Genomic DNA, 17,726 nt, shown 5'->3' on the forward strand with positions numbered 1-17,726 from the left:
CTTAGATGAATATTTGCTGAAAATCTGTTTGTTTATACTTCGACTTTGCTTTTCAGTTTATACTTTAATTGTAATTTATTCTGCAAAATAGAGCAGAAACTGTCTAAAAGCAGACAAACGCACTGACAGTATAGTTAACAGATTGTTTTGGGTCAATGATGCGCACATTCAGCACACATGCATCAATTTCTCCTGTCTGGCTGATCTTTCTATGAGGGAATTCTGCAGTCGTGTCTCCTCGTTGGTTAGTAACGCATTATTATTATTATTATTATTATTATTGCAAAAGTTTTATCCTTTTTTTGGGAGCTAAAAAAGAGAGATTACATAGTCCGTGACTTGGCGGTCAGCAGGAGATAGTGGTGTTCTGCCCACAAGGGGGCGCTGCCATAATGCAGTGACGATGCGGTAAAACTATCAATGGTAGTTTGACCGTTTTTACAATTATTTTTGCATTTTCACAGTAATGATATCTTTACAGAAGGGGCACATTATTACAGCCAATTCAGAAAATTGAAGGTTATTAGTTACCATATCGTTATTAATTACTCATAACTTTAACTAATGAACTAGTAACTAATAGCTTTAATCGGTTAAAGGTACTATATATAAACACAGTTACCGTGCAGGTGTATAGTATACAGGTGATGTCTATATACGCGTTTGTGAATTTAATTTAATTAAATTAGCTTGAAACATTCGTTTACTCTGAACATGTACGCACAATAAAACAATACACTGAGTGTTTTTGCCGATTACAGTTGTTAAAGCATCAGTTTATATTGTGATCATAGCGTATATTGTGAGAAAAGCATCAGCAGTTAATTAAAACAACTAAATCTGACACTGGCACAAGCCTCAAGCAAGGTTTATACTTCTGCGTTGAGTGAGCAGCGTGACCCACAGTGCAAGTGGCTCAAACTCGCTCATTCAGAAGCGGGAAACGGCGGACATGCAACAAATTTAATCATGAGGTAAACACAAAACTACAGTCTCCATCTGGAGCTCCTTCACAAGACTCCATACTTGTGAACACTCGCTCCATCAGGCTCACGGCATCTTAGCACCGCCACAGCTACCAAGCCGACCAAATCACGAAGCTTGCGCTATAAGTATAGAAGTATAAATCAGCCTTAACACACTCCGTTACGGTCTGTGGGAGTTTGTATCTTTGTGCTTTCTCCCTGTCTGTTTTTGCTCGTCTCCCTTCGCTCTCGCTGTCTGCCATTCGCTCTTTGTCTCGCCCTATCACCTTTTGTTCCGCTATTTTCTCTCTACCAGGTACCTGCTGATTGGATCCCGAGCCTGTCACTCCTCATTAGGGAGTTTCCTCGTGGACCAATTGGACTTCGTTCCGGCATGCCTTGTTTTACAGAGTGCTCAGTGTGTGTGTGTGTGTGTGTGTTCGCTCGCTTATGCTGTATGTTTTGTTCCGTGTCTCTGAATAAATATAAACCAAAGTAAATTAAGTCAGAGTGGTTAAAGGGTTTATCCTTTCTTTTTGGGGAAAAGGGATTAGGTTACTAAGTAATTAATAAGAATTAGATTACCAAGTCGCGCGACATACATTTGGCCCGTAGGCATCTTTACTGTTCAGAAACACTAGGTAAGTGTTAGAATTTTGTTTATTATTTCAGGATGTTTTGTTACTGTCGTCGCAAACGCTGCAGACTTCAGCTTCTTTCTCACATTTTGATTGTCGTTAGTAAGTTTAGAGGAGATCTTGTGTTCTAGTTTAGGCGGCTTTTGGTTTGCTTTGGCTTCCTTTTCCTCTGAAACGTTTGGTCTGATTGTACTTCTGTTTGTTTTTTATGCATTGTACAAAGCGCACACATATATGCCTCTCTTTTGTTGGCTTCATCTTTCTTCTCCTCATAAGAGGAATAAACAGATTGATTGTAAAGTTTGTGTCCTTGTGTATTTTCCATCCATCGACTCCAGTAATAATCTAATATTCTTAATGTTACGTTTACTCTCCTTAGACAACTTATTAAAATGTAACACACTCAGATTGACACACACACACACACACACACACACACACACACACACACACACACACACACACACACACACACACACACACACCGTGCAGCAGAATGTCTCTCAGCGATCGGCTCTCCAGTGACAGTCGTGCGAGTCTCGGCGCATGATCTTTCCGAACCCGCAACCACAGATCTTCAGTTCGCTCCAGACGCCCCGTGTGGCCCTCCTCCAGCTACACACACACATAACATAAATGATTTTCATAAATGAACTAATATATACAGCTAAAGTCAGAATTATTCACCCCCTTTGAATTTTTCTCAGTTTAAAAGGGTCAGGAAACACCAGAACACATGTGTTGAGCTGTTGACAGTGGTATATGTGTCCCACACTGCTAAAAACACTATTAGGACACCTATATTTCACTAAAAAGTGTAAATTGGTTGTTTTTGCGTTATTTCAAGCAAATTCGTACTTCCGGTTTGAAACGAATTTTTGAAGCTGCGTCACGGTCATGACATAATAGCGTGTATTCCAGCGTGCAGACTGGACGTCTGTGCCTGAGTGTGTCTTATTACGTCTTACAGTGTGCTGCATTAATGCATGAGTAAGGCTTGGTTCAAACCAATCAGCGCGCTCTATTGTGCAACCTTATTAATATTCATTACTGTCACAGTGTTTAGACGGCAGAGACGCCACGTTGTGTTGGCAAAACAAGCGTGAAGTGTTGCTTTTATAGTTTGCTGCAGTGAAGTTTTGTTTTCATTTTCTCTCTGTGAGAGCTCAGCTGGAGTCACGTGTGGATTAACAGTGTACGCGACGCTCGACAACAATAACTTACGTGTCTAAGGAGGATTATTGTTTACCTGAGAGCTGTTCTCATCTGCAAACGCTGAGATCCGGATTCGCTTGTAGTCTCCTCTTAATAAAGACGCGGCTCTAGTTGCTGGTGATTGTCCTGTCTCTACAGATTTGGTAAGTGAGTGATCAGTGCTCTTTGTTTATTCAGTTTGTTCGTATCGAATTAAGTTAACTATTGCACCGAGTGTAAACATGTTAGCACCACAACCAAACTTTAACCTCGTGTAGGATTTTCACCGCATTTAGTGACTGGAATAACACACGCGGCTTTCTGACACTACCTGCCGTGTGCATCTAAGTTTCCGGGAAAGGCGGAGGGTTTTTTTCTCTCATTCGCCGTGCGGTATCAAACATTGCATGAAAATACACGCTTAGAGCAGTTATTTGAATCAAATATCTCGTTTGTCGTGAGGGACATGAATGAATTCCCTGAATGAAAGAGCCAAACTGCAGTTAAAGTCCAACATTTAATTAAAGCTGCAAGCAGCGATGATAGGGACCTCGCACCCGGGCTCACCGCCGCCCGGTGACCTTACGATGACAGAGAACATCGAACAATAATAATTTAAGCCAATATATAAAAAAAGATCTAAGAAAATCACAGATTTATGCCAAACTTCCTCCTGTCAGCAGGTGGCGCTATAACTGTGACTTAAGATTGGCATGTAGATGTCTTCCGGAGAGGAATCTTATCAACCATGTGAAGTTTCAGGCACATGGGACATTGTGTGGCTGAGTTATAAGCCAAACTACCTTCTGCCAGCAGGTGGCGTTATGACTGACTCAATATTGTTATGTGGATGTGTTCAGGAGCGGACTTTTATCAACCATGTGAAGTTTCAGGCAGATCAGAGATTGTGTGGAGATTGTGTTTTAAGACAAACTACATTCTGCCAGCAGGTGGCGCTATGAAAGACTCAATATTATTATGTAGATGTGTTTAGGAGAGGACTTTCATCAACCATGTGACATTTTAGGCAGATCTGACATTGTGTGGCCGAGTTACAAGCCAAAATTTCTTCTGCCAGCAGATGGCGCTATGACTGACTCAATATTGTTATGTGGATGTGTTCAGAAGAGGACTTTCATCAACCATGTGAAGTTTCAGGCAGATCGGACATTGTGTGGCCGAGTTACAAGCCAAACTACCTTCTGCCAGCAGGTGGCGCTATGACTGACTCAATATTGTTATGTGGATGTGTTCAGGAGAAGACTTTTATCAATCATGTGAAGTTTCAGGCAGATCAGACATTGTGTGGTTGAGTTATAAGAAATTCCTGTTCCATGGCGAAGCGTTGAGGTTTGTCATGCCGCCACAGACACGCCCCTCTGCAAAAACTCTAGATCTTCAAAATATATCATCGCTAGAGCTTTCAGATGACAGCACTCTATTTTGGTGCTGATACGGGAAAGTTTGTGGAAGGAGTTTGTTACAGTGTCAAACATGTCATTTCCTGTGGCCAGCAGGTGGCGCTATAACTGTAACTAGATATCGGCACGTAAACCTGATCAGGTCAGGACTGTTATTAAATGTGTGAATTTTGAGGCAGATCGGATAATGCATGCCAGAGTTATAAAGACTTCCTGTTTTGTGGCGAATCATCAAAGTTTGCGAGGCCGCCACGGACACGCCCATCGATGAAAACGCTAAAGCTTCGCAATTTAACATCACCAAGGCTTTAAGATGACAAAACCCAATTTTGGTGTTTATCAGATAAAATCCCTAGGAGGAGTTCGTTAAAATACAACGCCTGAAAATGGCAAAAGCGCCACTTTTTCGCCACAGGAAGTTAAAAATATCCGACTTCCTGTTGGGTTTGAGATATGGCTCCAAGAGACTTTTTCGTATGTTTTGCCATGTTTGAGGTGTGTGCCAATTTTCGTGCATGTGCGTGATTCGTAGATCGGGGGCTCATCCGTTTAATTTTTCTAGGTGGCGCTGTCGAGTCATTTTGCCACGCCCACTTCATTATTGTTATGTGGATGTGTTCAAGAGATGACGTTTATCAACCATGTGAAGTTTCAGGTAGATCAGACATTGTGTGGTTGTGTTATAAGGACTTCCTGTTCCATGGCGAAGCGTTGAGGTTTGTCATACCGCTACGGACACGCCCCTCTGCGAAAACTCTACATCTTCACAATATATCATCGCTAGAGCTTTCAGATAACACCACTCAATTTTGGTGTTGATACGATAAAATTTGTGGGAGGAGTTTATAACTCCGTAAATCATGTCATTTCCTGTGGCCAGTAGGTGGCGCTATAACTGTATCTGGATATCGGCATGTAAACGTGTTCAGGTCAGGACTCTTATCAAGCGTGTGAATTTTGAGGCAGATCGGATAATGCATGCCTGAGTTATAACGACTTCCTGTTTTGTGGCGAATCATCAAAGTTTGCGAGGCCGCCACGGACACGCCCCTCGACGAAAACTCTAAAGCTTCGCAATTTAACATCGCCAAGGCCTTTAGATGACAAAACCCAATTTTGGTGTCGATCGGATAAAATCCCTAGGAGGAGTTCGTTAAAATACAACGCCTGGAAATGGCAAAAACGCCACTTTTTCGCCGCAGGAAGTTAAAAATATCCGACTTCCTGTTGGGTTTGAGATATGGCTCCAAGAGACTTTTTCGTATGTTTTGGTGTGTTTGAGGTGTGTGCCAATTTTCGTGCATGTGCGTGATTCGTAGATCGGGGGCTCGTCCGTTTAATTTTTCTAGGTGGCGCTGTTGAGTCATTTTGCCACGCCCACTTCCGAAGCCCATAACAAACGTAAATTTTCGCCACTTCTGAGGCGTGTGCAAAGTTTCGTGAGTTTTCGGACATGTTTAGCCCCTCAAAACCGCGATTCATTCCGCGGAAGAAGAAGAATAATAAGAAACGGAGCAATTCCAATAGGGCCTTGCACCGTTCGGTGCTCGGTCCCTAATAATTTGGCAAATAATTCGACTACAGATGTCCATGTAAACACAGTCGCGTGCCCAAATAGACACTCCCACACCATCCCACTTTTCTTCCTCCGACACTCCCCCCTAAACAGAGCTGGACACACCCACTTTTCTGGCTTTTTCCAAAGTAGAGGTGTGAAAACACCCTGCTGAAACAAGGGGGTTTCATGGCCCTTTAAATATTTCCCAGATGATGTAGAACAGATTCAGGAATTGTTCACAGTATTCTGGTTCTTCTGGAGAAGGTCTTATTTGTTTTATTTCGGCTAGAATAAAATAAGTTTTTGAACAGCATTTAAAGGTCAATATTATTAGCCCCATTAAGCTATTTTTGTTGTCGATAGTCTCCAGAATAAACCACTGTTATACAATGACTTGCCTAATTACCCTAACTTTACCCTAATTACCCTAGTGAAGCCTTTACATGTCACTGTAAGCTGAACACTAGTGTCTTGAAGAATATCTAGTCTAATATTATGTGCTGTCATCATGATGAAGAGGAAATAAATCATTGATTAGAGATGAGTTATTAACACTGTTATGATTAGAGATGTGTTGGAGAAATCTGCTCTCTGATAAACAGAAATTGGGGAAACTACACATGAGGGTGAATAACTCTGACTTGTATATCATTATCAGAATATATTCCATTTTTCATAATGCCCAGCCCTGATTACTATTGTTAATACTTCTGGATGGGAGTGTGTGACCTGTCGTAGCGATGCGGCGAAGGCCTCGTGTGAGCTGTTGAGCCTCGTCCTGAACTGGGAACAGATGCTCTTGGCCAGTTTTGCGGCGCTCAGGCTCTCGATGGCGTCCTGCGCGACCTTCCGCTTCCACTCGGCCGTGATGGCTGGAGGATTGACCCATGTGATGCGGTGGATGATCTGAGGAAAACGGAAGCCATCAGCAGTAGAGCATCATGGGTAATCAGATGAGCGGGGGCACTGTGGATAACGTACCTGTTTGATCTGCTCCCAGAAGAGACGCGTGACGGATGAACCGGAGTGGAAGGTGACCTCCACGTGATACGCCGCATTTAGGATCTACAGCACAACACCAAATACAGCACAACATGAGTGTGTGTTTGAGGTGCTGTACGCGACGCGTGTTGGGTGTGATGTGTGTTTGAGGTGTTGTACCGAGCATCCGCAAAGTATTGATGCCGCTTCACTTTTTCCACATTTGTTTATGTTACAGCCGTATTCCAGTTTTTGAAAAAGCTGTGCGATCACATGTACATCAGTATTCACAGCCTTTGTCTGAAGCTCTACATTGAGCTCAGCTTTATTCTGTCTCCACTGATCATTCTGGAGATGTTTCAGCAGCTTCATTGGAGTTCACCTGTGCTCAATTCAGCTACACCTGTCTATATAAGGGCCCAGGGTTGACAGTGCATGACAAAGCACAAACCAAGCATGAAGTCAAAGGAACTGTCTTTAGAGCTCTGAGACAGGATTGTCTGGAGGCACAAGGCTGGGGAAGGTGACAGAAACATTTCTGCTGCTCTGAAAGCTCCAGTGAGCACAGCGGCCTCCATCATCCATCAGTGGAAGATGTTGAACCACCAGGACTCTTCCTAGAGCTGGCCGGACATCTAAGCTGAGCGATCGGGGGAGAAGAGCCTCAGTCAAGGAGGAGATCAATAACTCGATGGTCACTCTGTCTGAGCTCCAGCGTTCTTGTGTGGAGAGAGGAGAAGCTTACAGAAGGACAACCATCTGTGCAGCAATCCACCAATCAGGCATCTGTATGGGAGAGCGGGCAGACGGAAGACACTCCCCGCCTGGAGTTTACCATCTGAAGGACTCTCAGAGCATCAGAAACTAAACTCTCTGCTCTGATGAGACTCAAACTGAACTGTTTGGAGTGAACGCCAGGCGTTACGTTTGGAGAACAGCAGGCGGCGCTCATCAGCAGGCTAACAGCATCCCTACAGTGAAGCATGGTGGTGTTGGCATCATGCTGTGGGGATGTGTTTCAGCAGCAGGAACTGGAAGACTAGTCAGGATAGAGGGAAAGATGAATGCAGCGATGTACAGAGACATCCTGAATGAAGACCTGCACAAGAGTGCTCTCCACCTCAGACTGGGGCAACGCTTCATCTTCCAGCAGGACAATGACCCAAAGCACACCGCCAACATATCAATGGAGCGCCACAACAACAAGTCGGTAAATGGCCCAGCCAGAGCCCAGACCTAAATCCTAAAGGAGCATCAACAGAGTATTGAGCAAAGCCTGAGAACACTGATGTACATCTGATGTATCAGCAACTTCAAAAACTCTTCACATGGTCATTATGGGGGATTGTGTGCAGAATGTTGAGGAGATCAATCAATTATATCTATTTTGGAATAAGGCTGTGGCATTAACACGTGGGAAAATTGAAGCGCTGTGAATCCTTTCCCGATGCTCTGTATACACGACTGTGATGTCTGTCTGAGCGTTGTATGCGATGTGTGTTTAGGTGTTGTGTGTGCACCTGTTTGAGATGGTTGGACGTGACGTTGTGTGCGCAGGACTCCGGTGTGGACTTCTCCAGGCTGCCAAGGCATCTCTCCAGTGTTCCCACGAAGCTCTCCCGCAGGTAATCCACCGAGTTGGTCAGTTTGTTGGCCACCGCCTGATTGAGTCTGTTGACGATCAGATCCTGAATCTGACTGATGCACACCTTGATGTCTTTAGAGCTCACCGGCTCGCCGTTAGACGACATGATGATATCTACAACACACCACAGCTAGTCAAACAAACACCATGTTTAAAGCCAGATTACTGCATTAAAGCTGCACTACTGTGTTTAATTAGCAGCGCAGCTTTAATAATCAGGCATGTGGAGGCATCAAACCATCTGATGTGTGTTACAAATAAACTATTTATAACCACAACTGCTAACTTCAGTTAGCAAACTATTGCAGCTGTGCTGTTTCACACACACTGTGTGTCCCAGATCCACACACACACTTTTGTGTCTTGTAATCAGCTGCTCTAGTAACAAGACAGACACGTGACGCACAATGAACACACAATACCAGCAGCATTAGTGGGATTCCCCTGACACACACACACACACACAAACACACACACACACAAACACACACACACACACACACACACACACACACACACACACACACACACACACACACACACACACACACACACACACACACACACACACACACACACACACACACACACACACACTCTAGTAAAGGCATGGTTAAATCAGTCTGGGCTCTCACAGGTTTCACAGCATCATTTAAAACCTCAACATGCTGAATAAATGAATCTAACAGTTGAGGATTCAGTGCAAATAAACATTTAGCTAATATTTAAAGGGACAGTTCACCCCAAAACTGCACATTCCCTCTATTTACTCAATGACAGAAGAAAAACAGACATCGACTTCCATAGGAGGAGTAAATAAACAGCTTTTCCAGCGTTCTTCAGAATATCTTCATGTGTGAAACTCAAACAGGCTTGAAACGAGAGTAAATTATGACAGAATTGACATTTCTGGCTGAATAGTATCTTTAAAAACGTCTAAAACTGACGCCTCGTGAGCATCAAAGCTTCCCATTCATTTTGAATGGGTGACGGCAGGCGTTGCCGAACTGCAGCTGAACTGAAGCAGCGCCGCTTCAGAAGTTGGGACTAGCTCAACTTTTCAAGCGCCGACGGAAGCGTCAGCCAATCAGATCGCTGTATGCAAATACACCTGCTAGACAGTGGCCTATTGCTGACTGAATTTCATTGGCTGACGCTGCTTTGACGATCGCTTCAGCCCCAACTTCAGACACGCCCTGTGACACCACTAGCTTTGGTCGAGAGTGAGTATGGGGTGTTTGGTCAGATGTGCGTGACCTCTGACCTGTGAAGTCCAGGTTCTGCGCGTCCTCCAGCAGCTGCTCCTTCATGCTGCTCAGCGTCTCCACGATCATCTCCTTCATCTCCTCCTGCTTGCGGTTGGCGATGGCCATCAGAGAGCAGAACAGCTCGCCTTCCTTCTCCCGCGTGTACTCCAGACGCCGCGGCGTGATCTGGAGATCCCTCTGCATGTCGAATGCCTGCGCACACACACAAGGGTTATATATATATACACACACACATCAGCAAATCAAAACTATTGGTTTAAATGAGCATTTAACGGTAAATAAATTATGTACAATATTCTTTTGTTAACTGAAATACAATAATGGGCGTCACTGTGGTGCAGTGGGTAGCACGATCGCCTCACATTAAGAAAGTCAACGGTTCGAGCCCCAGCTGGGTCAGTTGGTGTTTCTGTGTGGAGTTTGCATGTTCTCCCCGTGTTGGCGTGGGTTTCCCTAACAGTCCGAACACATGCGCTATAGGGGAACTGATCAACTACACTGGCCATAGTGTACGAGTGTGAATGTAAGAGGGTGTGGGTGTTTCCCCAGTGTTAGGTTGTGGCTGGAGGGGTATTCGCAGTGTAAAACATATACTGGAATGGTTGGCGGTTCATTCCGCTGTGGCGACCCCTGATGAATAAAGGGAGTAAGCAGAAAAAGAAAATTAATGAATTTTTTTTTACAATTTGAAAAAAATGTAATGAAATTGAAATAAAAATAATGAAATTTTCTAACAATTAATTAAAACTGAAGCTAAACGAAACAATCAACAGTCAATGAAAGATTTAAATAACAGTTAGCAAATGGGAATAATGGTTTTCAGAATTAATAAGCACCGACTCTGCGGAGGAAAAACTGATCAGTGAACAAAGACTAAAACTATTGGTTAAACGATTACGCTTTCAATTGCAACTTTAACAACTACGCTAAATACTGTTCGTCAACTGAAATACAATTTCAAAAAATTCACAAACCACAAACTGAAAATAAACAAAACCATCAACAAAAACAAACTAACAAGAAGGAAATTATGGAAATACTACAGAATATAAACATATAAACGAAACAAACTGTGCGTGAACAACCTCCGTGAAGTTGGCACCCCATAAAAACAAATAATCCCCAAAACTATGCCATTCGTTTGTGCTGATTTGTGCCGAAGTGTTTTGATAAGGCAATATCTAAACAATACAAACAGATAAAGTGTTTATTTTAAAAGCACAAACCAGCACAAATCCAGCACTAAAGAATGTCAACTGTTTTGTGCGATTTAGAAAACCTGGGGTGGAGAGTGACGTCGCGGCTCCCTAAATATTTTGATAAGGCAATATCTAAACAATAAAAATAGATAAAGTGTTTATTTTAACGGCACAAACCAGCACAAATCCAGCACTAACAAATGAGACCAGTTTGGTGTGATTTAGACAACCTGGGGTGGAGAATGACGTCACGGCTCCCGAAATATTTTGATTATATCTAAACAACGAAAATAGATAAAGTGTTTATTTTAACGACACAAACCAGCACAAATCCAGCACTAACGAAAGACACCAGTTTTGCGCGATTTGGAGGAAATGGGGTGGAGAGTGACGTCACGGCTCCCGAAATATTTTGCTTATATCTAAAAGAGGAAAACAGATACCGTGTTCGTTTTAACGGCACAAACCAGCACAAACCGAGCACAAACGACCTGTGCTGTTTTGAAGTCATTTGCGCAACATGGGGTGGAAAGTGACGTCACACGGTCAAAAAAATAATGCTTAATATCTCAGACCCCAAACCAGCACAAACGTTCGTTTTTGCGGCACAAATCAGCACAAACGTAGCACATAATTTTGGGGATTATTTGTTTTTATGGGGTGCCAACTTCACGGAGGTGTGTGAACAAACTGTATTTGTTTCTTATTAAAGCTACAGCAGTCCGTCAGTCGAGAGTAGCGGGTTAATTGTGCGCATGCCTAATGTTGTTTGATTAATAATGAGATAAACAGTCGGCAGCAGGAATATAGCGTCCTGTCATATAAGGGTTATTTCCGTAAACTAAGACAAAAAAATTTGTGTTTACATTTTACTTTACCTGTAGATGGCGCTGTTACAGACGAATGCAGGTGATTATTTACAAAAAAAAACATTTTCTATATAAACAAAGATGCTGGAACTTTCAGGACTTACCACAAAAAATAAAACAGAGATAAATTAGCACCTGTTTATTTTCCCCCAATTTCTGTGTAACGGAGAGCAGATTTCTCCAACACATGTCTAATCATAATAGTGTTAATAACTCATCTCTAATAACTGATTTATTCTCTCTTCATCATGATGACAGCACAAAATATTAGACTATATATATTTTTCAAGACACTAGTGTTCAGCTTACAGTGACATGTAAAGGCTTCACTAGGGTAATTAGGGTAAAGTTAGGGTAATTAGGCAAGTCATTGTATAACAGTGGTTTGTTCTGGAGACTATCGACAACAAAAATAGCTTAAAGGGGCGAATAATATTGACCTTAAAATGCTGTTTAAACAATTAAACCTGCTTTTATTCTAGCCGAAATAAAACAAAAAGAAGAACAAATATTATCAGACACACTGTGAACATTTCCTGCATCTGTTATACTTCATTTGGGAAATATTTAAAAATAAAAACAAACTCAAAGTTGGGCTCATAATTCTGACTTCACCTGCACATCGTGTTGTAAGATGTGTCCAGCATCGTGCAGTTCTTGTGTGTATGACTCTGTATGCGGTATGTAAAATTAGCATTAGCATTAGTCACCTGTATGATGAAGAGGTCGAGGCAGCGGCAGTGTATGGTGTTGAGGAGCGTGGCCGCCTCCACCTGCTGGTTCTGCAGCACCTGTCGGGTGAACGGCACCAGGACTCGCTGCAGCCGCTCCAGACTGTCACACAGCACACCCTGCATGCGGCCGGCGCTCTGAGCTGCTGGAGCCCCGCAGGCGCAGTTCCCCGCGGAGGCGCTAATCAGCTGCAGCGACGCTAGCTGCGTGAACAGAGCGCCGCCGCCACCGCCACCGTCCGACACGCGGATGAAGCAGACGGGGAACGGCAGACTCTCCCGCATCGTCTGCAGATCCTCCAGCTGCTGCGCGCTCAGACTCTCCCTGCTCACCGCGTACAGGACGATGGGAAGGATCCCGCGCTTGCAGTCCTCCAGCGCCTCCTCCAGCGGCTGCACGTTACGACACGGCAGAACCATGATCTTCACCTCCTGCACACACGAAACACAGAGATGAGGCTCTACTTCATCAGCTGACACATCGCTCACACTTCCATTCACGGCACAAGTCACGCTATTTACTACTGGAGTACGGCAGGCCTGTTAATAAGAGATGAATGCTTATGAGTAGGGGTGTAACGATTTATCGTTGTACGATTTATTGCGATGCAAAAATGTCTCAATATGCATGGTGGCGTTATGACGATTTGATTGCGATATGACGTCCGTTTTCTCTTATTAGTTGAGCTGTCTGCACGCGAGCTACGTTCCACCTGCTGTCGCACGTGAGTTCAGATTGCAGCAGCAGTAATGTTAGCAGACCAAGATGAGTGGAGCTGAAATAGAGGATGGCCCACCCTCTCAAAATCAGACGTCTGGCAACATTTCGGTTGTACAGTCATTGCTTTAGACTCGTCCGCTTTTTGACACGCATACTGGGTCACACATAGCCGAAGTTTTAAAGTCTTCACAGTGATTTACATACTTTGCACAGCGACAGGGATACCTCCTAATGGTGTTGAAAGAGTCACATACTGTATTTATAAGGTACAATTCACTCTAAAATATCATTCTGTCTTCATATAATGTTCCCGCCGCAAAATCACACATGACGTGAGCTGACCATGAGCTGTTACTACAGAGGGCGGATGATAGACGCACGCGTATGGCAAGCCGTTTTAGCACTTAAATCTTTGTTCTGACTATCCATAAATATATTTTGAGATATCTCTAATTATATTTTGACTAGTCATAATTATAATTCGACTAGTCAGAATGACAATTAGAGATATCTGCAATTACAATTGTACTAGTACCAAATCAGATTGGAGATATCTGCAAATATATTATGACTAGTCATATTCCTCCATTGACTTCCATTGATAAATATGTGCAGATATCTCTAACTGAGTTTTGACTAGTCACAATTGTAATTAGAGATATCTCTAACTGAATTTAATTAAATATGAATTAAATACCTGGAAATGTGGATTTTTGTTTGCACACACAAAAAACGCAAGTGTCCAAGCAAAGCCTTAAGCTCTTACTGTTAAATTCAATTGAATAGAAAGATTATTTGTTTTGCACCTTTTCTCCTAAATTGTTCCTTAATTTTGTCTCTGTCATTTCAATAATATTTTAAAGAAGTTTTTAAATTGTTTTATTTTCCAGAGACAGGCCTGTTTAATTCATTTTCTTAAAGACGGTTCAGTTTAACAAGTTGAAACAAAAGAAATACATAAAAAATAGTTTACTTGGTAAAATTTGCATTTCAGTTTAATTTCCCATTTTTATTTCAAATATCGTGATACACATCGAATCGTGAACATTATATCGTGATACACATCGTATCGTGAGCTGAGTGTATCGTTACACCCCTACTTATGAGCACTTATAAAGTATGACTTTACATCCCTAATCCTACCCAAAACCTAAACCCGACTACCACCTTACAAACTATTACCAAGCTGCTAATTAGTAGCTGATTGAGCTAATAGTTATAGCTAATGGTTTATTAATATTGCGAATTGTGATTTAAAATCAACATTTGTCAGCCGTTTGGTTTGTCAGCCGTAGTTTAGTGTCTCCACTGTCATACTGGACTGATAGAAACACAACAAGTCCCCTTATTAAATTTCCGGACGTTGAAATAGGATCCAAATCCCAGTGATTTTGAGGCCCACATGATGTAGGAGGGACATGAGCCGGGCGTGATGTAGGAGTGTGCTTTCCCCGCCCACTTAATTGATTGACAGCCGCCATGTCTCCACAATAACAAGTATGCACATGTCCACAGCACTTTTTTGTTGTTGTAAAAACTAGGATTAAAGCATGTTCGAACTAGAGCTGCACCATTAATCGAATAAAGATGGCGATCGACCCTACCCACGATCTTACTTCAGCTTGTCTACGATTCAGACAATTATATTTTCAAGGTCAGGACAGAAGCGTAAAGGCAAACGCCCAAGTCTTTACTTACAAATGACGTTCAAAGTGTCACATACTGTATTTATAAGGTATAATTCACCCAAAAATGTAACTGGTCTTGATGTAATGATGTATTCCTGGCTGCGAAATCGCGCACGGTCCGCTTACTGCCGAGGACGTGCACATGCCTGCCAATGATGCCTACTTTTGTAAACAGAACCTGCATAGGCTGCGAACAGGTGATGGGTTGCAGCTCGAAGGGCATCCGCTGTGTAAAACATATGCTGGATAAGTTGGCGGTTCATTCCACAGTGGCAAACCCTGATTAATAAAGGGACTAAGCTGAAAAGAAAATGAATGAATGAGTGTGTGTGTGCTGCAAACAACATTGGTGTGAGACTCATCATTTCAGAAAGGCTTGAATTAACTCCTCCACAAATACATCAAATAATCTTACTTGGTATTTTTGACGAATAAGCTGCATTTCAGCTTCACCAGTGTCTGTCTCTGACTGCTGTTTATCTGACGTAACGCATGATGAGAAGCACACACGCATGTGGGAGCGGTGGGCGGGGAGAAGCAGCTCATTTGCATTTAAAGCCACAGGCTACCAAAACAGCTACACTGTCCTCAGACACGATCGCTGCGTCCGAAACCGCATACTTCCATACTATATAGTACGCTAAAATCAGTATGCGAGCCGAGTAGTGTGTCCGAATTCATAGAATTCAAAAATCAGTAGGCGAGAAGTGAGCGGATGACTTACTACTTCCTGCGAGATTTTAAAGTGCGCATCCCATGCACGCTGCGCTATCCCATAATGCCCCGTGAGAGAATTCATGAATGGAAGTGAGGCGACGCAACTGACGCAGGTAGGTCACGTGACCATGACAAAATGGCGGATGTAGTACGTCCGAATTCCATTCATACTGCTCACATTCATACTGTATAGAACGCACTTTTCTAACGACCGAGTAGTACGTTTAAATTGAAATGCAGCACCTACTGAGTAGTAGGCGGTTTCGGACGCAGCCCAAGACTGGCCGTTTGTACATTTTATAATCAATAATCTGATGGATTTACTTTACACACATTCTGCAGACACCAAAGGCTCATCTTAGGTCTTGTAAAAGGGGTAAAACAGGTGTCCTTTAAATTAAAGTGTTACCAATACTTTTACTTGATGTAAAAACATCACACTTGACCGGTAGAAATATAAATATACACCTTTTATTATGATAATACTAATATTTTACACTGAATTATGGAAAGAAAATGCGCACACACAAACATCAACACACATACAGCTGAAGACAATTATTTGCCTCCTGTAAAACTAATTATTTTCCAAGTGTTACATATTTCTGGGTATTGTGCAAGATGCTGGTGTTCAGCTCGTACATTTCTTGCTCTGTTGAACATTGCTCTGGAAATATTTGACAATTTCTTTCATAAAATTGACAGGAGGGGGAATAACTTTGCTTAAAACGATGATTGTGAAGAGAATTCAGGACATCTGGTTGTCAAAGGCTGATACGTTCAGTTCTGTCTAGATATTTATATATATATATATCATATTTTGATATTTGGACAATTTCATTTGAGGTAACTAAATTTAGAAGTGCCTAATATATTTATATTTATATAATGAAAGCCAAAATACAAGAAAAGTATGACAAGAGCAGACAAGAAACAACAGAAATGTCCCTGAGAAAGCCTTCATGGCGAGTTTGTGAGGGATGTGTGCAGCGTTAACGGTCACCCAGCAGCTGGTGATCACTGCATGAGCATTTCAACCGTGGTATTTTTAAACTGAGTGTCCTTTCTAGTCACTGTGTGTACTTATGAGATAATTACAGATTTATTTTAATGTATAATCAATAATCCTGTGTGTGTGAAGCCTCCAGCGTGTCTGGTGTGTGTGTGTGTGTCAGAAGTGATGGAGTTCCTCTGGGAAACAGCTGAAGAAATATTAGACACGGCGGGTCAAAGTGCGCCTGTGCGATTAATCCAGAGCCGCAGAGCGAATAAAGAACAGCAGCACAATAGAGTCAGTCAGCGCCGTCTCCCACACCACAGAGCCAAGATGGCGGAGCGACAAAGCCCCGATTCAGGCACATCAAACGCTTGCGCAGCCGGCGGCGGGAATGCTGGGAATCTGACGCACACATTTCACCGGCCGCCGCACAACCAGCTGCGCTAATTAACACCTCAGCGCTAACGTGAGCAGAAGCAGACGCTTCATTTGAGCACAGGCGTGATTCTGGCAGACGAGTGTGACGGCAAACATCTCTGAACAAACACACCACAGATACACAAACCAACCACACACAGCACAGATACACAAACCACACACAGCACAGATACACAAACCACACACAGCACAGATACACACACACACACACAGCACAGATACACAAACCACACACAGCACAGATACACACACACACACACACACACACACACAGCACAGATACACAAACCACACACAGCACAGATACACAAACCACACACAGCACAGATACACAAACCAACCACACACAGCACAGATACACACACACACAGCAGAGAAGTTGACAAACACAGTGATGGAGTCTGGAGTGTTATTCTTAACTGACCTGAAAGCAGTCTAAATCTGAACTGACTCTTCTAAATCTGAACAAAACTGATCTGAAACCAGTCTAAATCCAAACCAACACTTCTAAATGTAAACAAACTAATCCAAAACTGATCTGAAAGCAGTTTGAGACTAATCTTACTTATCCGAAAACTAAACCAAAAACTGATCTGAATGAAGTGTATTCTGAGCTGACACTGATCTAAGACCAGTCTGAGTCTAAAACTGATTGAAAACCAGTCTAAATCCTAACTTACTCATCTAAATCCAAAC

At 42.7% G+C, this 17,726-nt stretch overlaps 4 protein-coding genes across 6 annotated transcripts in view; 3 read left to right on the forward strand and 1 right to left on the reverse strand.

Moving 5' to 3' along the window:
* zgc:112334 overlaps positions 1-17,726 on the forward strand; it is a gene marked incomplete at its 3' end in the record, with an annotated part of 817,035 nt that overhangs the window by 400,964 nt on the left and 398,345 nt on the right.
* prkar2ab (protein kinase, cAMP-dependent, regulatory, type II, alpha, B) overlaps positions 1-17,726 on the forward strand; it is a 773,085-nt gene that overhangs the window by 357,016 nt on the left and 398,343 nt on the right.
* celsr2 (cadherin, EGF LAG seven-pass G-type receptor 2) overlaps positions 1-17,726 on the forward strand; it is a 223,612-nt gene that overhangs the window by 68,667 nt on the left and 137,219 nt on the right. The window lies entirely within an intron of this gene.
* The window catches only part of dstyk (dual serine/threonine and tyrosine protein kinase), a 39,598-nt gene that overhangs the window by 7,811 nt on the left and 14,061 nt on the right, over positions 1-17,726 (reverse strand). For 2 of the 3 annotated variants that reach the window (XR_015521098.2, XM_087302521.2), the window contains exons 3-8: positions 12,449-12,901; positions 9,667-9,862; positions 8,278-8,516; positions 6,758-6,841; positions 6,506-6,682; positions 2,089-2,218 (exon numbers count right to left, since the gene is read on the reverse strand). Coding sequence is in view for 2 of the 3 variants with exons in the window: in XM_087302521.2 (XP_087158647.1) it covers positions 2,089-2,218; positions 6,506-6,682; positions 6,758-6,841; positions 8,278-8,516; positions 9,667-9,862; positions 12,449-12,901 (1,279 nt within the window). In the remaining variant the exon portion in view is untranslated. 3 annotated transcript variants of the gene reach the window in all.

The sequence above is a fragment of the Danio rerio genome, chromosome 22 (assembly GCF_052040795.2).
Source record: "Danio rerio strain M-AB ecotype USA chromosome 22, GRCz13ab, whole genome shotgun sequence".
NCBI lineage: Eukaryota > Metazoa > Chordata > Actinopteri > Cypriniformes > Danionidae > Danio > Danio rerio.